The sequence below is a fragment of the Palaemon carinicauda genome, chromosome 17 (genome assembly GCF_036898095.1).
Source record: "Palaemon carinicauda isolate YSFRI2023 chromosome 17, ASM3689809v2, whole genome shotgun sequence".
Taxonomy (NCBI): Eukaryota; Metazoa; Arthropoda; class Malacostraca; order Decapoda; family Palaemonidae; genus Palaemon; species Palaemon carinicauda.
The window spans coordinates 49044868-49071068 of NC_090741.1; the positions used below are offsets into that span (position 1 = coordinate 49044868).

Genomic DNA, 26201 nt, shown 5'->3' on the forward strand with positions numbered 1-26201 from the left:
CTCGGGTATTCCGGTAACCGAGGGTGATGGCCATAATTTACCATTTCTTCTTGATAATTTTGTGAATGTATTATCTCCCCATGAACCGAGTATGATCCCGTCCCAGTGTCTTTGGTGCCTGATTATTCTGACTTGCACAGATTATCTTTGCTTCTTAATAGTTTCCTTAGTGGTGAGCCCTTTATGGCGAAGTTTCTATAGGATGACTTTTCGGTTTTTAAGGTTTCGCCTGTGAAAACATCTGCAGTCTTCCCCTTTTTCCATGCAAGAACAACACATTCATCGTCCGAGACTACCATTCCCCCCTCTCCCCCGTACCGAGGCGACCCTGTTGAAAGACCACTATCTTTTACCCAGAATTCTTCCACTTATGTTGATGCAGTTCGGACCTCTTTGTTAGTGTCCAAAAATCTAATTTCCGTTGTACTATATTATTATGGCACCACTGCTTCCTTCCCATTCAAACAAACTACGGCTTTTCATCCACCATCTCTTCTTGTGCGCTGACCCCACGCATATCAACAGCGGATATCATGGTTCCACCGCTTACTTAGACTGGCATGTCTGCACAAGCCACCATTCCAGTGCATGAGCATATGAGCATATTCCTCCGTGCAATGGCTAGGACACCATTCCATGTTGTAGAGATTCATGCCGTGAGTTTGCTATCCTTGACTTATCACGTAATCGTGTTGACATTTCTCATGAATGTAAGCCTAATTTGACTTTGCTTGACTACCAGGTAGCCTCTACCTCAAGATCTCAACTGCCTCACTTGGATCTTATATATCCAACAGCCAAATGTCATATCAATGATAAACCTGCTATTTTATCGACACTTTCGCCGCGACTTCACAAGCCGGCTGAACTGTCTTTATTTGATTACTAATTATCCTTTGGAAAAGGTTCCTTTGAGTCATATTCATAACATAGAGCTTGACATCCTTTTAACAGACTTCCTCCCTCCTAAGGGAGACTCAGAATTTTGAATCGTATTCATAAGGAAGACTCAGAATTTTGAATCATATTCATAACCTACAGCTTGACTTCCTTTTAACAGACTTCCTCTCTTCTAAGGGCGACTCGGAGTTTTGCATCTGCATAGGAATAAACTACAAATTTTTTTTAACAATTTGTATTTTTCCAAGCTATACAAACCTGAATGGTGGGCTGTGGCACCCTAACAGTACCAGCTGAACTCGGTTGAGTCCCTTGTTAGGCTGGGAGGAACGTAGAGAGTAGAGGTCCCCTGTTTTGTTTCATTTCATTTGTTGATGTCGGCTACCCCCCAAAATTGGGGGAAGTGCCTTGGTATATGTATGATGTACAGTATGTACAAACCTGAATCATTTATACAAAGGTCCCACCTTGTCCATTCCACAAGTTTTTACCAGGATAGAATGCAGCCTGCCTCACACCAGTGTAGCACTGCTTGCAGTGGAGTTACTTTGTAACCTTTTATAATTACCAGTTTAGGCACCTTTTTTCATTTTAGTCTGGTTGTAGAAAATCGACTTGGGAGTAAACCCAATAAATTACTCGGGTTTGTCTCTTTGCTATACAATTGAACACTCCCTGAATAAATGAGAGTGCTCAAAGAAGGTTTATATAACTACGAAAAAATCAAAATTAAAATTTTTTTAGTACTTTGCAATATTATTTAATATCCATCTTGTGAGCTACCGTAACATTTGCTCTCTAACATGCCTGCCAATGTTTTGTGCTGTATAATATTTGTAATAATGGAATGCACTGATTTTCAAACGTGTTGTTTTTTAATTTTACTGCATTATCGTTATTTTTGTGGTGGTTTGGCCATGAGTGTGTTTACAATGCTTATGTGATTGAATGCTTTAATATCTGAAATGGCCTCATGCTTTTTATTTCGGTCATAACCCCCATATTAAAACACTACTCTGTTTCAGTACAATACTGTGTTGCAGCTTGTGTATGAGCAAGATGAGGTGTACACTCTTCCGACTTCGCAAGAGGAACTCTCCGTTAGTGGAAAACTGAGAATTTTAGAGAAGGTGCGTTATGAAATGCTTTACTGAATTTTTTTTAATGTTGAAAGGACTTTAGTTTATACATAAGCTAGTTCGTACGGCAGCTTGCGTATCCGTCATGTTATTTTATCAGAGCATTAATTACCTGTATAGTGTAATTCCCTTTATGTAAAATACATGTGTAATTTTCACAAATGTAGTTTTCATATTTATGTTACTTTATCTGAAAACTGATTACCTGTATATTCCCATCAATAATTTAATGGACTATCAATTTTTCTCGCTAGCGTCACGGTGTCGTCGTGGAGTGGAGGTGTTCGGATGATGAATGCTCGGCAGAGAGCGAGTGGGCGGTGATAAATACAGCTGCTGTCACTTTTACACATCATAATATCTCGGGTAAGCTGCGGTGTATTTGGTTGCTTACTGTATTTGAATAAAGCAACTGGATTATATTAATAAATTTGCATTTGACTCTGGAATATTTGTACATTGGTTATTTTATAACAGTTATTGATGTTTTATAGAAAACTGACAAAAAGTTGTGGTCAAATTTTCAGATTCTGTTGAAATATCAACTCCACGTCGGTATGTCCGGCCGATTTGCATAGAACTGATTGATCTTCGTAGTTACAGGGTAAGTTAGCAGTCCTTAATGTTGCACTTAGCTTTTGCTATAATACTTGTGTCTTATTAACCCTTTTACCCCCAGGCTATTTGGAACTTTCCAGCCCTTAACCCCCAGGGGTTATTTTTTTTCAAGCACATTTTGCAGTATATTTTTTTAAAATTGCTCTAACAGCCTTAATTTTCATCATAGAGAGGTCAGGTTGGTCTCATTCTCTTGGAAAATGCCTGAAGTTTCTCAAAAAAATTATCAAAATTATGGAAAAAAATGTAAATAGCAGTTTTTTGCAAGGACGTACCGGTACGTCCATGGGGGTAAAGGGATGAGTTTTGTGAAACGTACCAGTACATCCATTGGGGGTAAAAGGGTTAATACAGTACTCTTGTATTTTGTAAATAATTAGAGAAACCTAAGAAAAAATTGTGAAATTATGATGTTAATTTTGCCTAATTTGGGTGCCATATTTACATATTTGACCTTCATATTGAAATCTCATTCCTTGCATATTATACATGGCCTCAATTTCTGTAAAATCACTTGATTAACATATCTGCACGAGGCACAATCCATTGCTTTCTTAAAGCTTTTTTGTTGTCCTTAACCCTTTTACCCCCAGGCTCTTTGGAAATTTCCAACCCTTAACCCCCAAGGGGTTATTTTTTCCCCAGCACATTTTGCAGTATATTTTTTTTAAATTGCTCTAAGAACCTTAATTTTTGTCATAGAGAGGTCAGGTTGGTCTCATTCTCTTGGAAAATGCCTGAATTTTCTCAAAAAATTATAAAAAATAAAGAAAATAATTTTTATAGCATCTTTTTGCAAGGACGTACCGGTACGTCCATGGGGGTAAAGGGATGAGTTTTGTGAAACGTACCAGTACGTCCTTTGGTGGTAAAAGGGTTAATATGAAATACTTTAGGTTTGCTTTTCACTTTGCAGCAATATCAGGTCAAGAATATGAGGGTCTTTGCCCATTTTGAACTCTGTAGGTTGAATAAAGAGGCGTGGCATACAATGGCTTGTGAATACTGTAGTAGAATATTTTCCTGTTTGGTCAACATTTAGTTCAACAATTTGACATTTCGATTTTTATGCCGCAGATTGGTGACAACACGTCGCTGGTTCTCATACAGCGAGATGGTACCACGCATCCGGCGCTAGCTTTTCACAGTGGGTCTGTGCATTGTTTCGTAGAAGTTCTGCTGAGATATGTTGATGTGAAGAAGTGAGTATCTGTACAGCATTATGGATTAATTTTAGAAGATTTGTTTACATTCTGAAGGAACGTAGAGAGTAGAGGTCCCCTTTTTGTTTTGTTTCATTGTTGATGTCGGCTACCCCCCAAAATTGGGGGAAGTGCCTTTGGTATGTGTGTGTGCGCTTACATTCTGGAAGGCATCGGATATTCATATCAAACTTACTTACATACATATACCAAGGCACTTCCCCCAATTTCGGGGGTAGCCGACATCAACAAATGAAACAAAACAAATAGAATAGGATCTAAATTTGGAAAGGAAAAGTACAAGAAAAGGTCATGTATAAGTAAATATACTTTGAATAGTGAAAATGGATAACTGAATTAAAACAGATAAACAGATAACTGATTAAAAGTTTATGATCCTGATTTTACATCCTTTAAGTACAGTGAAGGAACTTAATCCAAGATTGGAAGCCATTGCAACAGTATTGTTATTATTATTACTTGCGAAGCCACAACCCTAATTGGAAAAGCAGGATGCTATAAGGCCAGGGGCTCCAACAGGGAAAATAGCCCAGGGAGAAAAGGAACAAGGAAAAATAAAATATTTAAAAACCGGAAACATTAAATTATCTCCTTTTTAAACTATAAAAACCTTTAACAAAACAAGAGAAAGAGAAACAAGATAGAATAGTGTGCCCGAGTGTACCCTCAAGCAAGCGATCTCTAACCCAAGACAGTGGAAGACCATGGTACAAAGGCTATGGCATTACCCAAGAGTAGAAAACAATTGTTTGATTTTGCGGTGTCCTTCTAGAAGAGCGGCTTACTGTTACTAGAGATTCTTCTACCTTTACCTAGAAGAAAGTAGCCACTGAACAATGATAGTGCAGTAACCCCTTGGGTGAAGAAGAATTGTTTAGTAATCTCAGTGTTGTCAGGAGAATTTGTAAAGAATAGGCCAGACTATTCGGTGCATAGTGTAGGCAAAGGGAAAATGAGCCATAACCAGAGAGAAGAATCCAATGTAGTACTGTCTGGCCAGTCAAAGGACTCCATAACTCTCTAGCGGTATCTCAATGGGTGGCTGGTGCCCTGGCCAACCTACTACCTACTAATATCATGATTGCTGAATAAGCTACTGGCAATTGTTAGTGATTTAGTATAATTTTCCATAGAATGAGTAATAGTGCAGCTGTTGATTGTCTGATAAGTTAGACTAGCTTCGAGAATCCTCCCTCATTTGAAAATCCAGTGATGGGAAGAGTATTGTGTTCAAGGGTGTCTTTTTGTCAGGAGGATTTTAAGAATCTACAGAGGTGAAGCACTAGGTAGAAACAGAACCTAAGGACTCCAAGACGTTGCCGAAGTCTTCTTCACGTATTCGTCAGGAACCAGCCAGACCCCGGGAGAACGTCCACGTGTCTCCCCAGGAAGACCTTCCGGGGACAGGAGACTTAGCTGCTAGTCCACAGGGAGGAGAGCAGCAAGAGTCTGAGCATGCCTGCCAGAAGGCATGCTCATTTTTGTTTTGCCTGCATTAAGAAGATACTTGATTTTTTTTCAATTAATTCAAGATGATTAAGTTTCCTGATACAGTCTTATACCATTTGTTGCTCCTAGAATAAGGCATAAATCAAGTGAACTTTACAATACCATAGGCTTTGCATGTGCTGAAATCTTTTCTGTACGCAATAGTTTGCCTTTGACCTTCAAAATGGCCAAGTCTGTCTCCACTCAGGACTTGGTGAATCTTTTAGATTCCTCGGTAAAAGTCTGGTGACTAACCTGAGAGAGGATGAACCCAAGGAAATTTAATGAATGCCTCCGACTCTGAGGGAGAGAATTTTACTCTCCCTTTTAAGCTACTCTCTTTAACAGGAGAGGATAGTAGAAAGAGTTCCGTGCTTTATGAAGGTGCCGTAGAGAGACGCAGGTTCGATGGTCACGGACAGTTGTTGGAGTAGGTCTGGGTTTGGTGCAGAGCACATACCTGGATGTCCTAATTGATCCAGCTAGAGGGAAATTGGTTTTTAGATGGAATGTTATCTTGTCTTCCAAGGAATTAAAAAAAATAATGGACAGTGTGGCTAAGTCCTGGGAAATGAACTGTTTTACACTATTTTTTTTCGTAGTTTCATCTGGAAAAATAACTATTTTCTACACTGGTTTCACCATGGAAATTCAGCAACTAATTCTTCAGGAAGGGTGAAGTAGACTGGTAGTCTCTTTAGTATGTAAGTACTGTACACCTGTATCTTTGATTGGGAGACACTCCATCAGAATTAGTAGAGGACGCACCTTCACCAGTAGGCTCAGATAAAAGTACAATGCGGATGACTGGAAAGACTCCTCGTAAATGCTGTTCTCTTTGTATTTTCCATATATGTTCCCCGGTGATGTAATTTTTATATGAAATGGGTAGCCTTGTCATGCATAGTTTATTACCTCTGTTTAAAGAGAGTTTATTTGTATATGCAATAATGATAATCTTTAAAGTAGAGTTTAATTCTTGGTATAAATGCAAGAAAGTAAATCTCATTTCATAAACCTGTCACTTTCAAATATTTTTTTCCAGATCTGAAAAGGACAGCAACCTCTATTTGATTGTCGACAAGAAACTGAACACTTGCGACGAGAAGCTTTCAGCCCTGAACTTGGTTCCTGACCGTCGAGGACCTGGCGGATGGGGAGGGGGAGGTGGGCCGAGCGGAATCCCCTGGGGAAATACCCAGCAGAGAGTGTGGGGATTCTTCAACAACTGGAAGAGGGATCCCTACACTACTACTGTCAGCACGCTCTCCAAATTCTATGACGCCGTGTGTAAGTTAGGCGAGGCTGTTGTTCCCAGAGGGGCTGGAAGGTGTTCGTCGTAGTTTTTGCCGTAGATATTATTACACTAGACCGTCCTTGACTTCTGTTTGTTCATATCCATCACTATAAATTTCCAAGATAAAAGTTAAAGTAGGTTTAGTCTTTGCAAAGGCTGTTGTTCCCAGAGGGGCTATAAGGTGTTCACCCTAGTTTTAGCCGTAGATGATACTACACCAGACCGTCCTTGCCTATAGTCAGTTCATACATACATATACCAAGGCACTTCCCCCAATTTTGGGGGGTAGCCGACATCAAACAAATGAAACAAAAAAGGGGATCTCTCCTCTCTACGTTCCTCCAAGCCTGACAAGGGACTCATACCCATCACTAAAACTTTCCAGGACAAAAGTTAAAATAGATTTTAGAGTCCATTTTTTGAAGGTACTTTAATTCATGGAAGATTAATGGGGGGAAAATGCTATGGGGAGATGATACTTTTGAATCGGATCAAAATTAGATTTATAAACATTCCTGTTGCTAGTCCATGTCTATATGTGTAGTAAAATTTGTCCTGTGAAACTTTGAATATGAAATTGAATGAGTTCAAAGGAAATGCATGTTAAGTGGAGAAAGGTTTAAAAGTGAACCGAAGGTGTACTAAAAAAAAAAAAGATAAGTAAAGGGATTTTGACATCGGAAATTTTTTTTGGGTGAGATAGTCATGTTGTCCTGATGGAAGTTCCTGGGGGCAGCTTTCTACTTGGGATATTTCTGCGAGTGATATACCATAGAATTCTACTTGAATGTAGAGTACAGTATAGGGTTTGGTGGCGTATAAGCCGTAGTTTAATTATACTATAGTAAATTTTTTTTAGTGAGGCAGATTTGAACCGACTCACAGGGGTGCCCTTTTAGCTTGGGAATAGTTTCCTAATAGCTCATTGGTCAGAAGTATTTTTGTCCAAATACTTCCAACCAATCGGCTATCAGGAAACTTTCTGAGCTAAAAGGGCACCCCTGCGAGTCGGTGCAAATCTGCCTCGCTAAAATAAATTGACTACAGTATAGTGTCATATTTCAATATTTTTTGGCAGAAGGTTATTTGTTTCTTATCTGACAATGGTCTTGTAGTTTTTTTTAGAAATTCAACTAAGCATTTATGGTTAATCTGTTAATGATATTTTGTAGTATTTTTAGTAAATGTATATTATTAACTTGTATCTTAATTTTTTTTTTTATTAATGTAGCTTTGTATTTTGATCTTAATTTATTTTTTTATTTTAAATTAATTACCATGATTATAATGTACAGTAGCTTGTTTTTTATACAGTTTGTAGATATGTACACAGTAATGGTAAAGAGTAATCAATTAATTTTCCCTTAATTTTATCCAAGATTAGTAACAACTTAAGGAAGTAATTATAAAGAATCTTGTTTTGTTGTTTACCTAGCTAAGAAACATAACCTTCATACACTAAACTTCTACAAGAAAGCTCTTGACTGTTATTAAAGTGCATGACTGGCATAAAATGCTCTGTGACGACAGTTAAAAATCTCCTTGAATGAAAGGGGTGGGGTGGGGTGGGGGGTGGGGGGGAACTGGAAGCATAGAAGCGTGAAGGTCGTGGATGAGTCAGTCTGGAATCCAGGAGAAAATTCTAGTGCAGCTCAGAGAGTGGAGGATACTAGTTGCTTCTAGGTCATTGTTGAGTCTTGCTAGAATTTACAATAATAAAATTATAGTGCAGCTTGGAAGTGTGTTCGTGATATTAAAGTTAAGCTGCGGATGCTCAAAGTCATGAGTAGCTCTTCGATGCGTTGCAGATATGTGGATGTTTTACGATTAATCAGTGCCCATAAATTGGGATATTCCACCCTTTCCTGGGGTACTCCAAGATGGCCCTTGTAACAACAAGAGGATTAGGTAATTTGAGGAGTGAGTATGATTTTTAAGGAAGACTGTCGTGCTCGTTCCGAAAATAAATACAGTATGCAAATTTTTAGATACAGTACTACCTTTTCTTACTTGTTGAGGTTACAAATATTCCATTCCTAATACCCTCCTGAAGTATAGTATGTTAGTACATTTGCCAGCTAGATTTAGTTTGTATAAACAGATGTTGCTGGGTTGAATCAAACTTTCTTTAAACTTGTTTAGCCTTCCTTTCTCTATACAGTGATAGTTTAGGTATGTCTGCAGCCAGATAATCAAGCTCATTGTGTTTCTGATCTTTGTACCGTAAAGGGTCAGGCATTGTATTAGTCGAATGGTTGGTAGCACCACTGAATGACCAAATTTTAATCTTTGTTGTTCTCATGACTGCTGTCAGAATTTTACCCTCATTTATAGTTGTGGTTTGTGTAATGGGAGGTTTGAATTTTTTTCTTATACTGTTTTTTTTTTTTTTGCTTGGCAGAGGGGAGTAAGATATGTGACATTAATATTTTTGCAGCTTGGTATCAATTCCCTTCATTATTATGTCCTCATTAGTGAGTGGTTTTGACAGTTTTAAAAGTTTGCTTGTGACACATTGCTGATGTGAAATTTATATGGATTCATATATTTTTATTAAGCTCCAGTTTTGACTGAAATGGTGCCATTTAACTGAATCTCGGGTTAACCTGTTAATTTTGCTTGTCGCGTCACTTGTTCAATTTGTATGCAAAGCTACTGTGATTAAATATTTAAAACAGGATGCTGGTCTTTTCATCATCCTGTGCACAGCTCAAATATCAATTTGTAAAGATAACAGATTTATAAAAAAAGATATTGAATATGGAAAGAACATTTTTGGAGGATGTAACTGGCATCATAAGAGGTAGGGATTAGCTGAATGAACTTGGGTATTAACCCTTTAACCCCCAGGCTATTTGGAAATTTCTAACCCTTAACCCCCAGGGGGTTATTTTTTTCCCAGCACATTTTGCAGTATATTTTTTTTTTAAATTGCTCTAACAGCCTTAATTTTTGTCATAGAGAGGTCAGGTTGGTCTCATTCTCTTGGAAAATGCCTGAATTTTTTCAAAAAATTATCAAAAATATGAAAAAAAAAATTTTCATGGCATTTTTTTGCAAGGACGTACCGGTACGTCCATGGGGGAAAGGGATGGCTTTTGTGAAACGTACCAGTACGTCCTTTGGGGGTAAAAGGGTTAAGGAATCAAGAAAGCATCTGAATGGTAAGAGGTTATGAGAGCAGTGTGATTGATGGGGTGTTCGCTGCTGTGTTCAAAAGTCTCGTGTAGTTTTGGGATCTTTCTAGTTGATGCAGTGGATGATATCTTGTGATTAATGAGGTAATCCTTGAATTTGCTCATTATTAAGCAAAACAGCACATTGGTAGGACAGAAATTATCAAACAGTTCAGTCAGACTGCTAAATTATTGTAAGGATAATCTGAAAGATATCGGTACATTCGTCCTTTAATATTTGCGAATTTAGTTATTTGCCGTAATTTGCTCATTATTAGACAAAACAGCACATTGGTAGGACAAAATTTATCAAACAGTTTTGTCAGACTGCTAAATTATTGTAAGGATAACCTGAAAGTTATCGGTACATTCATCCTTTTAATATTTGCGAATTTAGTTATTTGCCGTAATTTGCTCATTATTAGACAAAACAGCACATTGGTAGGACAAAATTTATCAAACAGTTTTGTCAGACTGCTAAATTATTGTAAGGATAACCTGAAAGTTATCGGTACATTCATCCTTTTAATATTTGCGAATTTAGTTATTTGCCGTAATTTGCTCCTTACTAGGCAAAACAGCCCATTGGTAGGACAGAAATTATCAAACAGTTTTGTCAGACTGCTAAATTATTGAAAGGATAACCTGAAAGATATTGGTACATTCATCCTTTTAATATTTGGAAAATAGTTATTTGCAGCGAGGCTAGTGCTCGCTAATTCCTTGACATATATTTTAGGGCATTTGCCAAATTCAATGTTAAGACAGCGAATTCTAGAGAGAATTCATAGTCAAAAGATCAATGCGACGAACTGAAAATATACAACAATTATTACCCATATAGCTGAAAATTCATGTATACAATACAAAGCATTATGATGATAGTCTCCCTAACCCAAATCTCCGGAAGAGAGTTCTTCAAGCCGTTATTGTTAAATAACTGCAACAGGGACTATGCCTTGACAGAAGTATGAAAGCGATATTATTCATGGGTAAATGTGAGCTAATACAGGATTGCATTCCTAGTTTCTACAACAATCAAGAGTGGGTTGATGAGACTTGTATACTGCTGTTATATGGGTGAATTTTCAAGCCATTTGGTAGTACAGTAATGGCTTTTTGTCGTTAAGGAACTGTCATGTTTGCTGTTCTGTAACTATGAATGCTATTGCTTTTGTCTTTGTCAGGGCAAAGATACACATTTTATTACTTGCGGCAACGAAGTTAGGAGGTTATGGTTTGCCCTCTGTTTGTCAACAGCTTCCTGGCTACAATTTTAATCGTACAGTAATGAAACTGGCAGGGATTAACTGTTGGGTAAAAAACTGGAAACTATTAAATTTTGGAAGGACAAAGTCACAGTCAAGCAAAATGTCCAAATCACTTCATGTAATCAGCCGTAAGTTTGGACATCGTTGTCACAGAGTCTTCAAACTTGGTTCATATTCGAGTATATGAAAATCCAAGCTAATTAATACAAGTCAAGGTCAAGAAGTAAGCTGCCGCGGCAGAGGTCTGCGCTCTACTGAGTGCCCCTCTAGTTTAATGATGTATTTGCACTGAGGATATAGGGATTGGGGAGCATAATTAAGGGGAGTAACATAGATTTGTAGACTTAATATTTTTGTTGGTAACCTTTAACCAGCCGCTCCATAGCGATAACTTGGAAGAAATCCATAAAGTTGATTATCCAGAGAAGGAAGTTAGTACTGAAAAGTTTAGTGATAGAGAAAGTAAAAAAAAATCTTTACTCATAGGATGAATTGACTTTCATGACTAACTAAAGATAGAGGATAAAAGGGATGTACTTATACAGTGCAAATGGTTCAAATTCTTGCTACCACTTTTATATAATTTATTTATTTATAAGATTATTCTGTTTGGTTAAAGTTTACTAGTCAAATTAATGGGCATTACTGCTTACATGACCAAACTTCTTATGCTTTTGAGAGTTGATAATGCTGAATAATATAATTTTCATTAATAGTTTACTATAAAGTGACTGGCTTCAGCAATGAGTTAAAGTAAGTGGTTTTTTTAAAAGAATTTGTTAAAGTGACTAATTTACTACTTGACATGTAGGGACACTTTAAAAAATGCTAGTCTCTTTGCAGCACCTGTTTTGACCCAGATTTTAAATGGTTTATGTAAACATTTTATTTGTTCCCATAGTATCTACCGGCTCAACTTCAACATGTTACTTTAATCCCCTCCCCCTCCTTCGAGACTAAGCGTTTACTTTTGAACCAGCCACATTAAAGTAAAATTCTGATAATCTGGCCACTAAAAGCAGCTATTAACAATTTAGTTGATTTTACAGTCTTCTTTTTTTCTAGTGCTAGAAATAGGAATGAATGGCGAGCGATTGTGACGCAGTTCCGGTAGGCCCTGCTGCTGCCTCCGATGCCTTAGATGACCGCGGAGGTAGCAGCAGTAGGGGATTCAGCATTATGAAGCTTCACCTGTGGTGGATAACAGGGGAGGGTGGGCTGTGGCACCCTAGTAGTACCAGCTGAACTCGGTTGAGTCCCTTGTTAGGCTGGGAGGAACATAGAGAGTAGAGGTCCCCGTTTTTGTTTCATTTGTTGATGTCGGCTACCCCCCAAAATTGGGGGAAGTGCCTTGGTATATGTATGTATGTACAGTTGTCTTGTATAATTCTCTTTAGTGGGAGTAACTTCTTGTATACCCAATCGGTTTCACACACTGTAACTATTATTTATCATAATGCATAAAAGAATGAAATCTGTGGCCATGCCTAAAAAAGGGCTTTTTAACAATAAGCTGAGTATAGTCTACGTCCTGGAAGGGTTTTCTTGATCTTCCGTATCCAAAATTTTATGGTTATATCAGTCTCCATTTAACCTACAGTGCTGTAGACTGTGTATTGGTTATCATGGGTCCCGTTACTTTTTACAGTACAGATTTTTGGTTGCTATAGGACAGTTTACTCTGTTTAGTGCTGTACTATATTATGGTTATCATAATAGTCCAGTAAACATTTCAGTACTCTAGAAGATTTATTCCAGCTGTTACCAAGTTGTGGAATGATCTTCCTAATCGGGTAGTTGAATCAGTAGAACTTCAAAAGTTCAAAGTTGGAGCAAATGCTTTTTTGTTGACCAGGCGGACATGAGTCTTTTTATAGTTTATTTATGACATATTTGTTTTTTATGTTGTTAATAGTTTATATATGACATGACTGTTTTGATGTTGTTACTTTTTTTTAGAATGATTTATTGTTAATATGTTCTCCTCATTTATTTCCTTATTTCCTTTCCTCACTGGGCTATTTTTCCCTGTTGGAGCCCCTGGGCTTATAGCATCTTGCTTTTCCAACTAGGGTTGTAGCTTGGATAGTAATAATAATAATAATAATAATAATAATTGGGTTATCGTAGGTCTCCTTTACATTTTACAGTGCACAGTTTGGGTTGGTATAGGACCATTTACTCTGTACAGTGCTCTACTGTGTCATCGTCATCATAACAGTTGAGAATTGTGTACTGTATTGTCGTCATCATAACTGCAGTATTTTGGTTATCATAAAAGTGGAGTAATTGGTTATTATAGGTCCCATTACTTTTTACAGTGCAGAGTTTTGGTTGCTATAGGACCATTTACTCTGTACAGTGCTGTACTGTATTTCGTCAGAAAACAAAGAGGAAGGGAGATGGTCCCTTCGTGAGTTATAGATAAATTTGGTTCAACAAAATGTGTCAATCACTCTTACAGAGCAATATTAGAATTGCTATTAGACTATTTATTATGTGTAGTGATGTATTTTGGTTAGAATAGAAACCAATGAAAACTGATCAGTTAAGAAATATAACATTTGTAATGTTGAATGACGTAAAAAGTGACCGAAACCTGTTTCACTGGTTTACATTGGTAACAGTATTATAGAATGTTGCCTCTCAAGAATAGTTTTTACCAGATACAGGGTATTTGTATATGCATAATAATGGATAAACATTCGTTTTTACTCTTCTATCCTCGTTTTACCGACAGTGTATAACGGCGTGGATGGATATGTGAGAGAGTCGGACGGGGAAGACGACGTTGCGGAGATATTCCACAGTCTCAATGGATTTGAAGTTTTGGAACCAGGTAAAGTACTTATTTAAATTGAAACTCCTGTTATTCAGCTTTTATTATTTCATATATGCAAATTACATGTTTAAACAGAGACCCTCTTTTAAGATTTGCGTTATTTTTCATGCAAGAATTGTATCTTTGAAAGGTTATGAATTGCTAACTAAGAAGGGTACACTTGCCCAGCGGCCTGATGTAGACAGACTGTCACCACTGACACACGACGAATTTCAGCAGTATGTGGAAGATGACGGAAGGATTTTAGATGTGGAGCCATTACAACAAAGAATATTCAGAGGGGTAAGGCTAATTATAATTTATTTCTTTAATATTTTATCCCTTTTACCCCCAAAGGACGTACTGGTACGTTTCACAAAAGCCATCCCTTTACCCCCATGGACGTACCGGTACGTCCTTGCAAAAAAATCCTATAAAAATGTTTTTTTTTTCATATTTTTGATAATTTTTTGAGAAAATTCAGGTATTTTCCAAGAGAATGAGACCAACCTGACCTCTCTTTGACAAAAATTAAGGCTGTTAGAGCAATTTAAAAAAAATATACTGCAAAATGTGCTGGGAAAAAAATAACCCCCTGGGGGTTAAGGGTCGGAAATTTCCAAATAGCCTGGGGGTAAAAGGGTTAATCTACTTTTTTGTTATTGAAGTTTTTTCCTTTCAGTTTGTAAACTGGTTGAAGATTTTTTATTGCCTGTCTGTACTGTGTTATTGCTCATTCATATCTTGACATTCCGAGTAGTGTGCGTCTTCCTTATGAAAGCAATCCGATTTTGTAAAGCATTACCAACTTTCAAATCCTTCCCCGTTTGAAAAAATCTGCAAGCATTTGTTTTTAGTGCCTATCCGAACCTTGAGGTTTATACAAAATGTGTAAGCATTCAACATTTGATATCATTGAAATAAATTCAAATTTTCATTATTCTATTTGTGGCTTTTTTCTATTGATTAAAATTATTATATGACCCAAGGATTGTGCTGCATTAATGTTTTAAATGTTCAGACTTTACAAAATTTGTCAATTGTAATAATTTTGATTTAATGTTCAACTGTACCTGTTAACTCTTTGACCCTCAAGCTATTTGGAACTTTCCAACCCTTAACCCCCAGGCATTTTCTTTTTCAAACACATTTTGCAATATATAAAAAAACAGCCTTAATTTCCATCATAGAGAGGTCAGGTTGATCTTATTCTTTTGGAAAATGCCTGAAGTTTCTCATAAAGTTATCAAAAATATGCAAAATAAATTAAATAACATTTTTTGCAAGGACGTACCGGTACGTCCATGGGGGTAAAGGGATGAGTTTTGTGAAAGGTACCAGTACGTCCATTGGGGGTAAAAGGGTTAAAATAAACCCTGTAAGTGGACCCATAATATTCTGTATAGTTGCATTAGTAGTCATGGTTGAATTGCTCCATAAAAAGAAATTTTTTAACGGTGTCCTACACTTCAGGGCATCCATCCAAACCTTCGACGAGAACTCTGGTGCTTTCTGTTGAATCACAACCAGTGGAATTCGACCTACGTGCAGAGAGACGAGAACAAGAGAGAGAGGGAGAACATGTACTTCACAATGAAACAACAGTGGAAGACCATCACATTGGAACAAGAGAGCAGATTTAGTGCCTTCAAAGAACGCCGAAGTCTCATTGGTACGTTTTTAATTTCTTGCATGTTTTTCAATGAAATGTATACACAATTGAAGAGTTGAGGTGAATGATTTATTGGAATGTTATGATGAAGCACAGAAAAGAAGCTGTAATCTTGTTGGTTTATAATAAAAGTACTGAAGTCCCAAACTTAAGAATGGGATTTTGAGGAGGGAGGAGTCTTGATTGGAAAGGGATCTCTGGTAGTGGTATCACTCGCCCCAGTTTTAATACCGACACCCTTTAGGGGTGAGCGAGCTGGATTTATTTCTAGCATTCCATGCAACTTTTTTCTCTGGTATATTTAGAAGTATTTATACCTTTGAAATGGTGCTTTAAGGAGCATTGAAATGGTGCTTTAAGGAGCATTTCACTCGGCGACACAGGTTCCTCGCCCAGAAAAAGATTTTTCCTTCGTCAAAATCCCTTTTTAAGTCTAATTTTGTTAAATTTTGGGTGTAAATTAGGCTTCACCTATTTTGCACGCCTACGATTTTCAGCTGCAAAAGACGACGGATAGTTCAGTTTCATGTTTCAAATGTTGTTTATGAATTATATATTTCATTAAAATATTTCATTATGAACTTTTGATATAACATCCAAGATTTATGATTCCACTTGGATTTGAACATCTCTGAATGTTTGTAAGTTAAGGAACTTCTGTGTTAATTATTCATTTCTATCGTAGAATATTTTATGGTGAGGATTGGAATAGACATGACATGAGCTTACTCAATTCTCTTTTAAATATTTTCTCTTCTACTTTTTGAGATTTACTGGGCCATTCTGAAGCCCTTTGACCTGCCACTTCTACATCCCTTGCTTTTTACGTTAATTATTCATTGCTATCGTAGAATTTTTTATGTTTACTATGGGAATAGACATGAAATGAGCTTGCTCCATCTCTTCGAAATATTTTCTACTTTTTGAGATTTACCGGGCCATTCTGAAGCCCTTTGACCTGCCACTTCTACATTCCTTGCTTTTTACCAACTGTTCTTTATCCCTTCTCATAACATACCTTTTCCATCACTATCTTCAATTATTGCCTTTTTTTTTGTACATTATATACTTGTAGCAATGCAAATATTTTCTCTTCTACTTTTTGAGATTTACCGGGCCATTCTGAAGTCCTTTGACCTGCCACTTCTACATCCCTTGCTTCTGACCAACTGTTCTTTATCCCTTCTCATAACATGCCCGTTCCATCACAATCTTCAATTATTGCATTTTTTTTTTTGTACATTATATACTTGTAGCAATGCTGTAATAAGATGCTAATTGTTGTATTGTATTGGATGAATGTATTAATGATAGCTGCTTGATTATGGAAGATATCAATGTGCTTCTTATATTTTCTATGTCGCAAGGACGATACTCTTGCAGCAAAAGAATTACCCCTATACAAAGTGAAATGATGAAAGTCCATGTGCCTTTTGTAAATTTGTAATTATTTTCTAAAAAGTTTGATAAACTTTATCATTGTAAATTGCTTAATGATCACAAACAATTATTGATGAAACATTGTTCATCACACCACGTTTAACTTGAGCTAAACATCTAACTCCACAGAAAAAGACGTGAACCGAACAGACAGGAACCATCCCTTCTTTGAAGGGGAGCACAACCCTAACGTTGTGTTACTCCACGACATTCTGATGACCTACGTCATGTATAACTTCGATTTGGGCTATGTCCAGGGAATGAGTGATCTCCTTGCTCCAATTCTTTACGTCACACAGAATGAAGCCACGGCTTTTTGGTGCTTTGTGGGGTATATGGACATGGTGGCAAGTATCTGACTGTAATCTACAGTACAAGTGAATAAAATCATCCTGTGGCTTTGATAATGTTTCTGTATGTTCTTGAGTAACTATATTGTCATTAAGTTTATCATCAGTGCTTTTTTTTCTTTCAACTCTCCAGTATCGTAATTTTGACATGGACCAGTCGGGGATGAAGCAACAACTATTGGATGTACATCATCTGGTTCAAGTGGTTGACCCAGAGCTCATGTCCTACCTTGAAGCTCGCGAGTCCGCAAACTTCTACTTCTGCTTCCGGTGGCTCTTGGTGCGGTTCAAGAGAGAGCTCAATTATGCCAGCACTTTGAGGTATTGTATTTTTTAATAGTTCGTTATTTGTTATTTTTAACCCTTTTACCCCCAGGCTCTTTGGAAATTTCCATCCCTTAACCCCTAGGGGGTTATTTTTTTCCCAGCACATTTTGCAGTATATTTTTTTAAAATTGCTCTAACAGCCTTAATTTTTGTCATAGAGAGGTCAGGTTGGTATCATTCTCTTGGAAAATGCCTGAATTTTCTCAAAGAATTATCAAAAATATGGAAAAAGAAATTTTTATAGCATTTTTTTGCAAGGACGTACCGGTACGTCCATGGGGGTAAAGGGATGGGTTTTGTGAAACGTACCAGTACGTCCTTTGGGGGTAAAAGGGTTAATTGAGCAACCAGAGTGAAGCATTAGAAGAAGCGCAGGCCTTTTATAAACCTGCGTTAGATGGTCTAGTTCTGTATGACTTGGCTTAATTTCATGCTTCTGGAAACTATTTTTGACATAATAGACAATCTGCAATTATGGACAGGCCTTCCCCCCTCAATTAGTCCGGTATTGGAAAGTTCTGCTGTACCATATAAGTTTCTGAATTTTATAAAGTTTGTCATCCTTTTTTATTTAAGTTACTTCTTTCAATAAATTTTATATCTCTTTGCACGATTATACAGTAGAACCTCCTTATTTGCAATCATTAAATTTAGAGCTCCCAGGGTTGTAGAATTCCATGGTTAATAGGCGTTATAAACTCAAAGGATTATTTTTTTCTTATGAACTGTAATTGTAATTTAAAGGCAAAATGTATTATAGCAGTGTATGTTCTTTACAGTACTGTAAAATCTTAAACTGACATTGTATTTGTTGTATGCGTAGGCAACGGAAAAATGAGCCGTAACCAGAGAGAGGGATCTAATGTAGTACTGTCAGGCCAGTCAAAGGACACAATAACACTTTAGCGGCAGTATCTCAACAGGTGGTTGGTGGCCTAGCCAACCTACTACCTAAAGGAAATAAGGACTAAGAAAGGGATTAGAGTTAAATCCCCGTATGTAGTTAATACAATCCGTGCACCTCGACTGTGCACTGTAGGCAATACTTTAGGATCTTTGCAGTGTCTTTGGCTCATAGCTGCACATGTTTTATATCTTACTTCATCTCCTTTCTTTCATCTATTTTTCCAACCTTTTCTAACATTTACCTCATAGTGTGATTATAGTTTTCCCCTAGTTGTACTAGAGAGCTGAAAAGCCTTACAGGCCCCAGTACTATGCTATTTAGTTCAAATTCATAAATCCATAAGGGTATAGGAATAAACTTGCGGAAATGAATGTTAAAATGTGTGAATCAAGAAATGAAAAGGAAATGAAGGAATTATGGGAGAAACCGTTTAGCCTTATGGCTAATATTCCTTTCACTTGAAACACATTCAAGAGGCATAATTTTGCTGCAGCCTACTGTACCTGGTGGGGACATAGTGGGGTTTTTAGAATTTTTTATTTCAGTTTAACCCTTTTACCCCCAGGCTATTTGGAACTTTCCAGCCCTTAACCTCCAGAGGTTATTTTTTTTCAAGCACATTTTGCAGTATATTTTTTAAAAATTGCTCTAACAGCCTTAATTTTCATCATAGAGAGGTCAGGTTGGTCTCATTCTCTTGGAAAATGCCTGAAGTTTCTCAAAAAATTATCAAAATTATGAAAAAAAATTTAAATAGCAGTTTTTTGCAAGGACGTACCGGTACGTCCGTGGGGGTAAAGGGATGGCTTTTGTGAAACGTACCAGTACGTCCTTTGGGGGTAAAAGGGTTAATAGGCTTGTTTAGGTGAATTCTCAACTTGTATTTTGAAATGGTATTAATTGTTCAGCAATGTCCGGGCGAGTCTGTGGTCCGAGAATCGGTGGTTAAGGAGGTTTTCGTAAACTAGATATTTTTTTTGTGAACTGATAATTATCATCATTTTGAAAAAGCAATGTGACATTGTATCCACTTTTTGAGTTTTACTGAAGAGACTTATTTTTTTTAGGTTATGGGAAGTGCTATGGACTGGTCAGCCATGCCCCAATTTCCACTTGTTAGTAGTGGTGGCGCTACTCGATACCGAAAAGAACACCATCATGGAAAATAAGTTTGGGTTCACAGAGATCCTTAAGGTACGTACCGAGTCTTTATTAGGCTTTGTTTTTCCTGTGCTGTTTTCCAATGTTGTTAAAGAATGTTCTTTATTTAGTGAATGGGTTCCATAAACTATTATAAATTGTTATCAACGTTTTCCTTTTTTTTCATACAGCACATCAACGACATCTCGTGTCGGATTGATCTCGAGTCGACGTTGAAAAAAGCGGAAGCCATCTATCTACAAATAGCAAAGTCAAATAACGTCCCGGACAGAGTGAGATTATTATTAGGCCTTCCCGTTCAAGAATCTGCTCCTAGTGATCCTTCTCATAAGGTGAAGTGACTTACAGTAGCAGTCGATTCATTAATTCAGTCATAGCTTTATAACGGCAAACCATACAATTGTATTTTAAGTGATATTCATCTTAGGCTTAAGCATGTGAAAAATTATTTTTTATGATATACAGGTAGCTGTAAATACTGTCTAATTATCTGTGGCACTGGCGGTGATATTTGGAAACTCTGCCAGTTTTTTTTATGACCAAATCGATAAGGGGGAAGAATGATATTTAAAGCATGTGCCTTTCTCTAGTGATTAAGTGGGGAAAAGACTATTAGTTACATCAAATATGGTGTATAGTACAGATATTTTATATAGATAGTGCATTATCATGTTGATATGCCATTTTATTGGTTAGGCATTGTAAGTTATTAATCTAGTACTTTTCAAGTGGGATAAAACTGTAAATTTTCTGTGGTTTTTGTCACGATTTGGTGTTCATGGGCATTCTTAGCTCGTGAGCAAACCTATCATAGATGAATAATGTATATAATAAGTTATGTAAATGATTTATATTTTGATACAAATGTTAATACTGTACCGTACTATAATTTACAATGCACAACTTCAGATATGTCTGTTGAAGTCCTGCTTTGATTCTTTTTTTTTTTTCTTGAGAATTTGCTTTCTATTTTGCTCATTGAAGCCTTTTAGACATCTTAGATGTAATATTTATTCATTACATATAGAGAACTTTATTATTGCGACTTAAAGTGAGTTTTAACATACTAACATGGCATTATGATTAGTAATACGAGTATCATAGGGACGATGGTAAACTTTCGATATTGAAATTTAGAAAAAATTTTGAGACGATGGTAAACTTTCGATAATGAAATTGAGAAAAAATTTTGAAAGATATATAAATGACTTTTGAATGAATATTGATTATGAAGGTAAGCATAGTGCAATTCGTTTGCATTTAAATTAGGTGTTTTTTCTGGTTGTATTTTCACAAGCCCCCTTGTTTAAAATTCCAGGTGTTAACTTGTACCGTAAAATTACCTGGATTCATTGCTCAGGAAATTAGTCACTTTGACCTAGCTTAAGGAAAAAAAATTGAGATATATGAAAGATGATCGGGCCTTTGGAGAATCATGTTACGATAGGTAACGTACAAATGATTAAGAAGAGAATCCCTAATGGTTGTAACGTGGAAATGCTGTTGGTCACATGACATACGTCACAACAGTTTTGCTTTACTCGTGTCTCGGGCACGGAAAAGTTAGTTTCGAAGATTTAACATTTTAATGTCGTCGTGATGTCATTTGGCATTGCATGTCGATTCAAGTTATTATTTATTACTTGATATAGAGTTTTTTATGAGATGGTGATATAGTTTTTTGTATTTGGGTAACGAAAGGAAACGTCCTAAAATACCTTGTGAAAAATTTTAGCCCGTTTAGAATTTCTTGTTTGATTATTATTTGTCGGTAATTTTGGTTATCATTTGTCAGTAACCTTAAGGACAGATGATAATACATGGCTTTCTTTCGGGGGAAGATGATTAGGTCATTAAAATCAAAGGTGAATGTTCAACATCGTACGTTGTAACTTCTACGCCCCTACTCCAAAGTTTCTGTGATTAGCCGGTAAGGCTACTCTGCTACTGCTATATTTAATGCTTTTTATATTTGTGGTCTGTTTATTAACTTGGGACCAGACTTATTCAACTAAATTTGAATGTAAAATAGTATAATTTAAGCCATTTACTCAAAGCTACTTGATAACCCCTCAAGTTTCATTCCTTCCTCTGTACTGTTCAGTTCTTTCTGTAGTACCGTAGCATCTGAAGTGTACTAACAGTTAAGTATTGCTTGTTTTATACTTTCCTGTACTCACCCTGCAGTATGCATAAAATTGCTTGTAGCTTAATGATAGATGTTATGGGCTAGTTTTCCATCGGAACATTTTCTCACGCATGCAGGGTCAGCATTATTAGACGATGTGCAAAACTGTTATTGCACTTTTGTAGTGAAGTATCCAGTGAGGATGTTTTCAAGTTTAATTTTTTTTCATTTGAATATTCTACTGTATTAGTTTTCCTAGGTATCCTAATTAATTTCTATGCTAAACCTTAGATTGTATGGAAAAATAGTTGTTTTTATTTCTTATTTTCTTTCTGTGGGCTCTCAAAACTTGATTCCAGATTCCTATGTTTTTGTATTTTTCCTTTTAATTTGTAGTTACTTTACTTGTTTTCCCAATTTGTAGTCTTTAGAAATATTACAGTAAATATATAAGGGCACGCTTAGCGGACAGACTTCTTTAGGGTTGTGTGTAGCCTTTTCACTTTGGTTTTTTTTATAAAAGGTTTTAATTTTGTATATGCTCATGGTCTTGGAGGACTCGACCTTTTATATCTGTGAACAGCAGTTACTCAAATCTGAAAGTTATTGGTTTTTAATTATTCATTGTATTAGGCTGATTTTTCTTAGTTTTTCAAACTGGAATAAAAAATAGTTTGAGATAAAATGGCTTGCAATAGTCGGATGTGTTGATGTTGCTTATACTGCACCATCCTCTCGGTGGTTTTATAATGATGAGACGATTGAATTTTTATCTTTTTGTTAGTTATACGATTGAGTATTTATCTTTTCGTTAGTTATACAGCATCTATGGGGTCCAAATCTGCCACTCTTAACTTATTGAAGTATAGCATAGTGTTTACCATAAATAATTTCAGTCTTAGTACCTAGGAATTATTTACTTTAAAGTTTATACTTTCAAATTTTTAAGAAAAGAAGATTTTAGATAATGAAATAGAATGTTTTGCCGCACCTCGTAACATAGGGAAAGTCTTTCCAAGTAAGTTGTAATGCTCACCACATTTGTATTTTAAATTTATATTAGTGTTTTTTTTTTTCACTGCTAAACTTTGTTTGGTTTTGAGCACCTTTTTAGTGTGGAGTTTGATGCTTCTATGCTTGACTTTTTCTTTCATTTTTCTTCTTCTTCTGCTGTTTGAAGTCTGATTTGTGTTGTTGTGAACCCTATTTTTTTATACGTTTTCCTTCTTGTTTACCATGCCATTTTCTTTCTTGTATTTTAATAATACAGGGAGTGAGTTCCTTGTTTTTATTTTTTTTCCAATACAATCTTAGTGCCTTTTTTTAATTTTGAAAATTTTTTAAATCTTATTTTGTAAATAAAAATATTTAAGAAAAATGCATTTATATTTTTCATCACTATTTTAAATAGAAAATAAATCTGGATACACACATATTGTATTAATTTTGCTGTCTACTGAAGCAGTTTTGCATAGGCCCTATGAAACCTTGAGATTAGTATCTCGGCTTATTTGTTTTATACCGTAGCAATAAATATTATAGCAATGTTTTCCCAAATGAGTGAAAGGTTATTACATTTTAATTTGTATATTTTTTTAATAGATTATATACCTTTTTGGTTAAAAAGCTTATTGATATGTGATTGGATTATAAGGGCTCTTGAGCAGAGATATGAGGCGTTTTCATTTTAAGTATATGTACTTCTTTAGGACTAATATAAAATGCAAGGTATTTAACAGTTGTGAAAAACATTCGGTAGGTACTGTATACTATTGAAGTAAAAACCTATTTTAAAGTTTTTATGAAGCAGAATTTTAAGGATAAAGGAAAGATGATAATAGGAAGAGTTACTATTTTAAAGATTTTAATGAAGCAGAATTAAAAGGATAAAGGAAAGATAATAATAGGAAGAGTAACTATTTTAAAGATTAAAATGAAGCTGAATTATAAGGAGAAAGGAAAGATAATAATAGGAAGAGTAACTATTTTAAAGATTAAAATGAAGCTGAATTAAAAGGATAAAGGAAAGATAATAATAGGAAGAGTAACTATTTTAAAGATTTTTATGAAGCAGAATTTTAAGGATAAAGGAAAGATAATAATAGGAAGAGTAACTATTTTAAAGATTAAAATGAAGCTGAATTATAAGGAGAAAGGAAAGATAATAATAGGAAGAGTAACTATTTTAAAGATTTTTAGGAAGCAGAATTTTAAGGATAAAGGAAGGATAATAATAGGAACAGTAATAACTATTTTAAAGATTTTTATGAAGCTGAATTAGAAGGATAAAGGAAGGATAATAGTAGGAAGAGTGACTATTTTAAAGATTTTTATGAAGCTGAATTAGAAGGATAAAGGAAAGATAATAATAGGAAGAGTAACTATTTTAAAGATTTTTATGAAGCTGAATTAGAAGGATAAAGGAAGGATAATAATAGGAACAGTAATAACTATTTTAAAGATTTTTATGAAGCAGAATTTTAAGGATAAAGGAAGGATAATAATAGGAAGAGTAACTATTTTAAAGATTTTTATGAAGCTGAATTAGAAGGAGAAAGGAATGATAATAACGGGAACAGTAATAACAGATGAATTTAGAATATAATAAAAGAATATCAAATGAAAATGAAAGGTAATCAATTAAGAGAAGAATAATAGACCAATGTGAAGTTAATTAACTTTTTTAACCACATTCAAAGAATACAATAATATAATAAATAAAATTGGCTAGAATATAAGGAAATTAGAACATGGATTTAGGACTGGGTTGTGGGGTTGCTTGATAATCCTTAGCAATGTCGCAAGTTGCTGTCAATTTGTCGAGTAAGCCTTGGTTAGTGAAGTATACGAGGTGAGGAAATGCAAACAAAATATACATACAGTATACAGTAAAAGGAAAAAAACAGCTTTTTAAAGTTAAATCTTATGGAATAGAATATGCTATATAAGGATACACATATATTTTGTAGAAATTTACCAAGGGGGACACAAAATGGGGCAAAAAATCACAAAGATAGGAAGGTTGTAGGTTGAGGGTCAGGGTCTTAATGACAGCTTAGTTTTCTCTTGTTACTCATTTTAATAGATTATACAGTACTGTACTGTGAAATGCATGAAAATGCATCACTATATACTGTATGTACCTGATCAAATAAGTTACTGTAGGAAACTTAGTAATCACAGTAGCCACTTTAATGTATAAGGCAAGAACACATACTTGTGGTCATAAAAATTCACTATATACTGTATATACCTGGTCGAATAAGTTACTGTAGGAAACTTAGTACCGTAATCACAGTAGCCACATTTATGTATAAGGCGAGAACACATACTTGTGGCCATAAAAATTCACTATATACTGTATGTACCTGGTCAAATAAGTTACTGTAGGACACAGTACCGTAATCACAGTAGCCACTTTAATGTATGAGGCAAGAACACATACTTGTGGCCATAAAATTTCATCATTTATCTCTGCTCTCATAGCCATTCCGTCACATGGGATAGTCCAATCAACGTGTCGCCCAAAAGGTTATAGAATTACTGTAAATCCAACCTAGGCCACATGAAAAACTTTCTCAATGAATTGTAGGCTCTAGAGTGTAGATACTTTGGTATATGTTCCCTTAGTTGCTCCAAATACAAGTCTCAAAACATGTATAATTTTCTTTTAATATAATTCAAAGCCAGTTTTATTTTGTTGCTTTTGCTACCCCTTGTGTTGATATTGTATGCATGAACAACCTTTTTTTTACTAATTGTTTTTAATACTTCTTCATGTAAGCTGTCTCTAAAATTGAAATAACAAGATAGTGATGCGAGTCCGAGTGCTTCATAGTTGAACTAATGATTGCACATTTATGTAATAATTTACAATAAACATTACAAGAAACTGGTTTCTGAATGAATTCCATGATACTAACACAATTTTTTTTTAAGTGGACTTTACCGAACACAAAATAACTGCATTAATCTTTTAAGTTGAAGAAACTACGCTCTTAAACTATTGCACTCCTGTTCAAGATTAGTGACATGCTAAGAAACTAACAAACTTTTATCTGAGGAAAGGGAGAAAAAGTTACATCGAAAGATTACAGGACTTAAGACACCAAAACTGCACTGCTCAACAAAGTGACTGAATAAGTAATCCTGATTTGGATAATGATGAAGACTTGACTGTGCAAGAGTCAGATCTTCATATCGTGCTTGGACTGTTAATTTTTCAGTAGGTCCTTAAGAGGGCTTTTAACGTGTAAGAGTCATATCTTCATATCGTGCTTGGA

General features: G+C 35.7%; 1 protein-coding gene across 2 annotated transcripts in view; it reads left to right on the forward strand.

Annotated features, from left to right (window-relative positions):
* Nucleotides 1-26201, forward strand: part of LOC137656738 (TBC1 domain family member 15-like) — a 56266-nt gene that overhangs the window by 5953 nt on the left and 24112 nt on the right. Inside the window, exons 2-13 of one of the 2 annotated variants that reach the window (XM_068390979.1) lie at nucleotides 1944-2030; nucleotides 2294-2405; nucleotides 2567-2643; nucleotides 3735-3859; nucleotides 6414-6658; nucleotides 13853-13951; nucleotides 14085-14236; nucleotides 15407-15605; nucleotides 17175-17392; nucleotides 17529-17716; nucleotides 19697-19823; nucleotides 19961-20122. In XM_068390979.1, coding sequence (XP_068247080.1) covers nucleotides 1944-2030; nucleotides 2294-2405; nucleotides 2567-2643; nucleotides 3735-3859; nucleotides 6414-6658; nucleotides 13853-13951; nucleotides 14085-14236; nucleotides 15407-15605; nucleotides 17175-17392; nucleotides 17529-17716; nucleotides 19697-19823; nucleotides 19961-20122 — 1791 coding nt within the window. Of the gene's footprint in view, nucleotides 1-1925; nucleotides 2031-2293; nucleotides 2406-2566; nucleotides 2644-3734; nucleotides 3860-6413; nucleotides 6659-13852; nucleotides 13952-14084; nucleotides 14237-15406; nucleotides 15606-17174; nucleotides 17393-17528; nucleotides 17717-19696; nucleotides 19824-19960; nucleotides 20123-26201 lie in introns of both variants that reach the window. The other variant, XM_068390978.1, reaches the window with a different exon arrangement.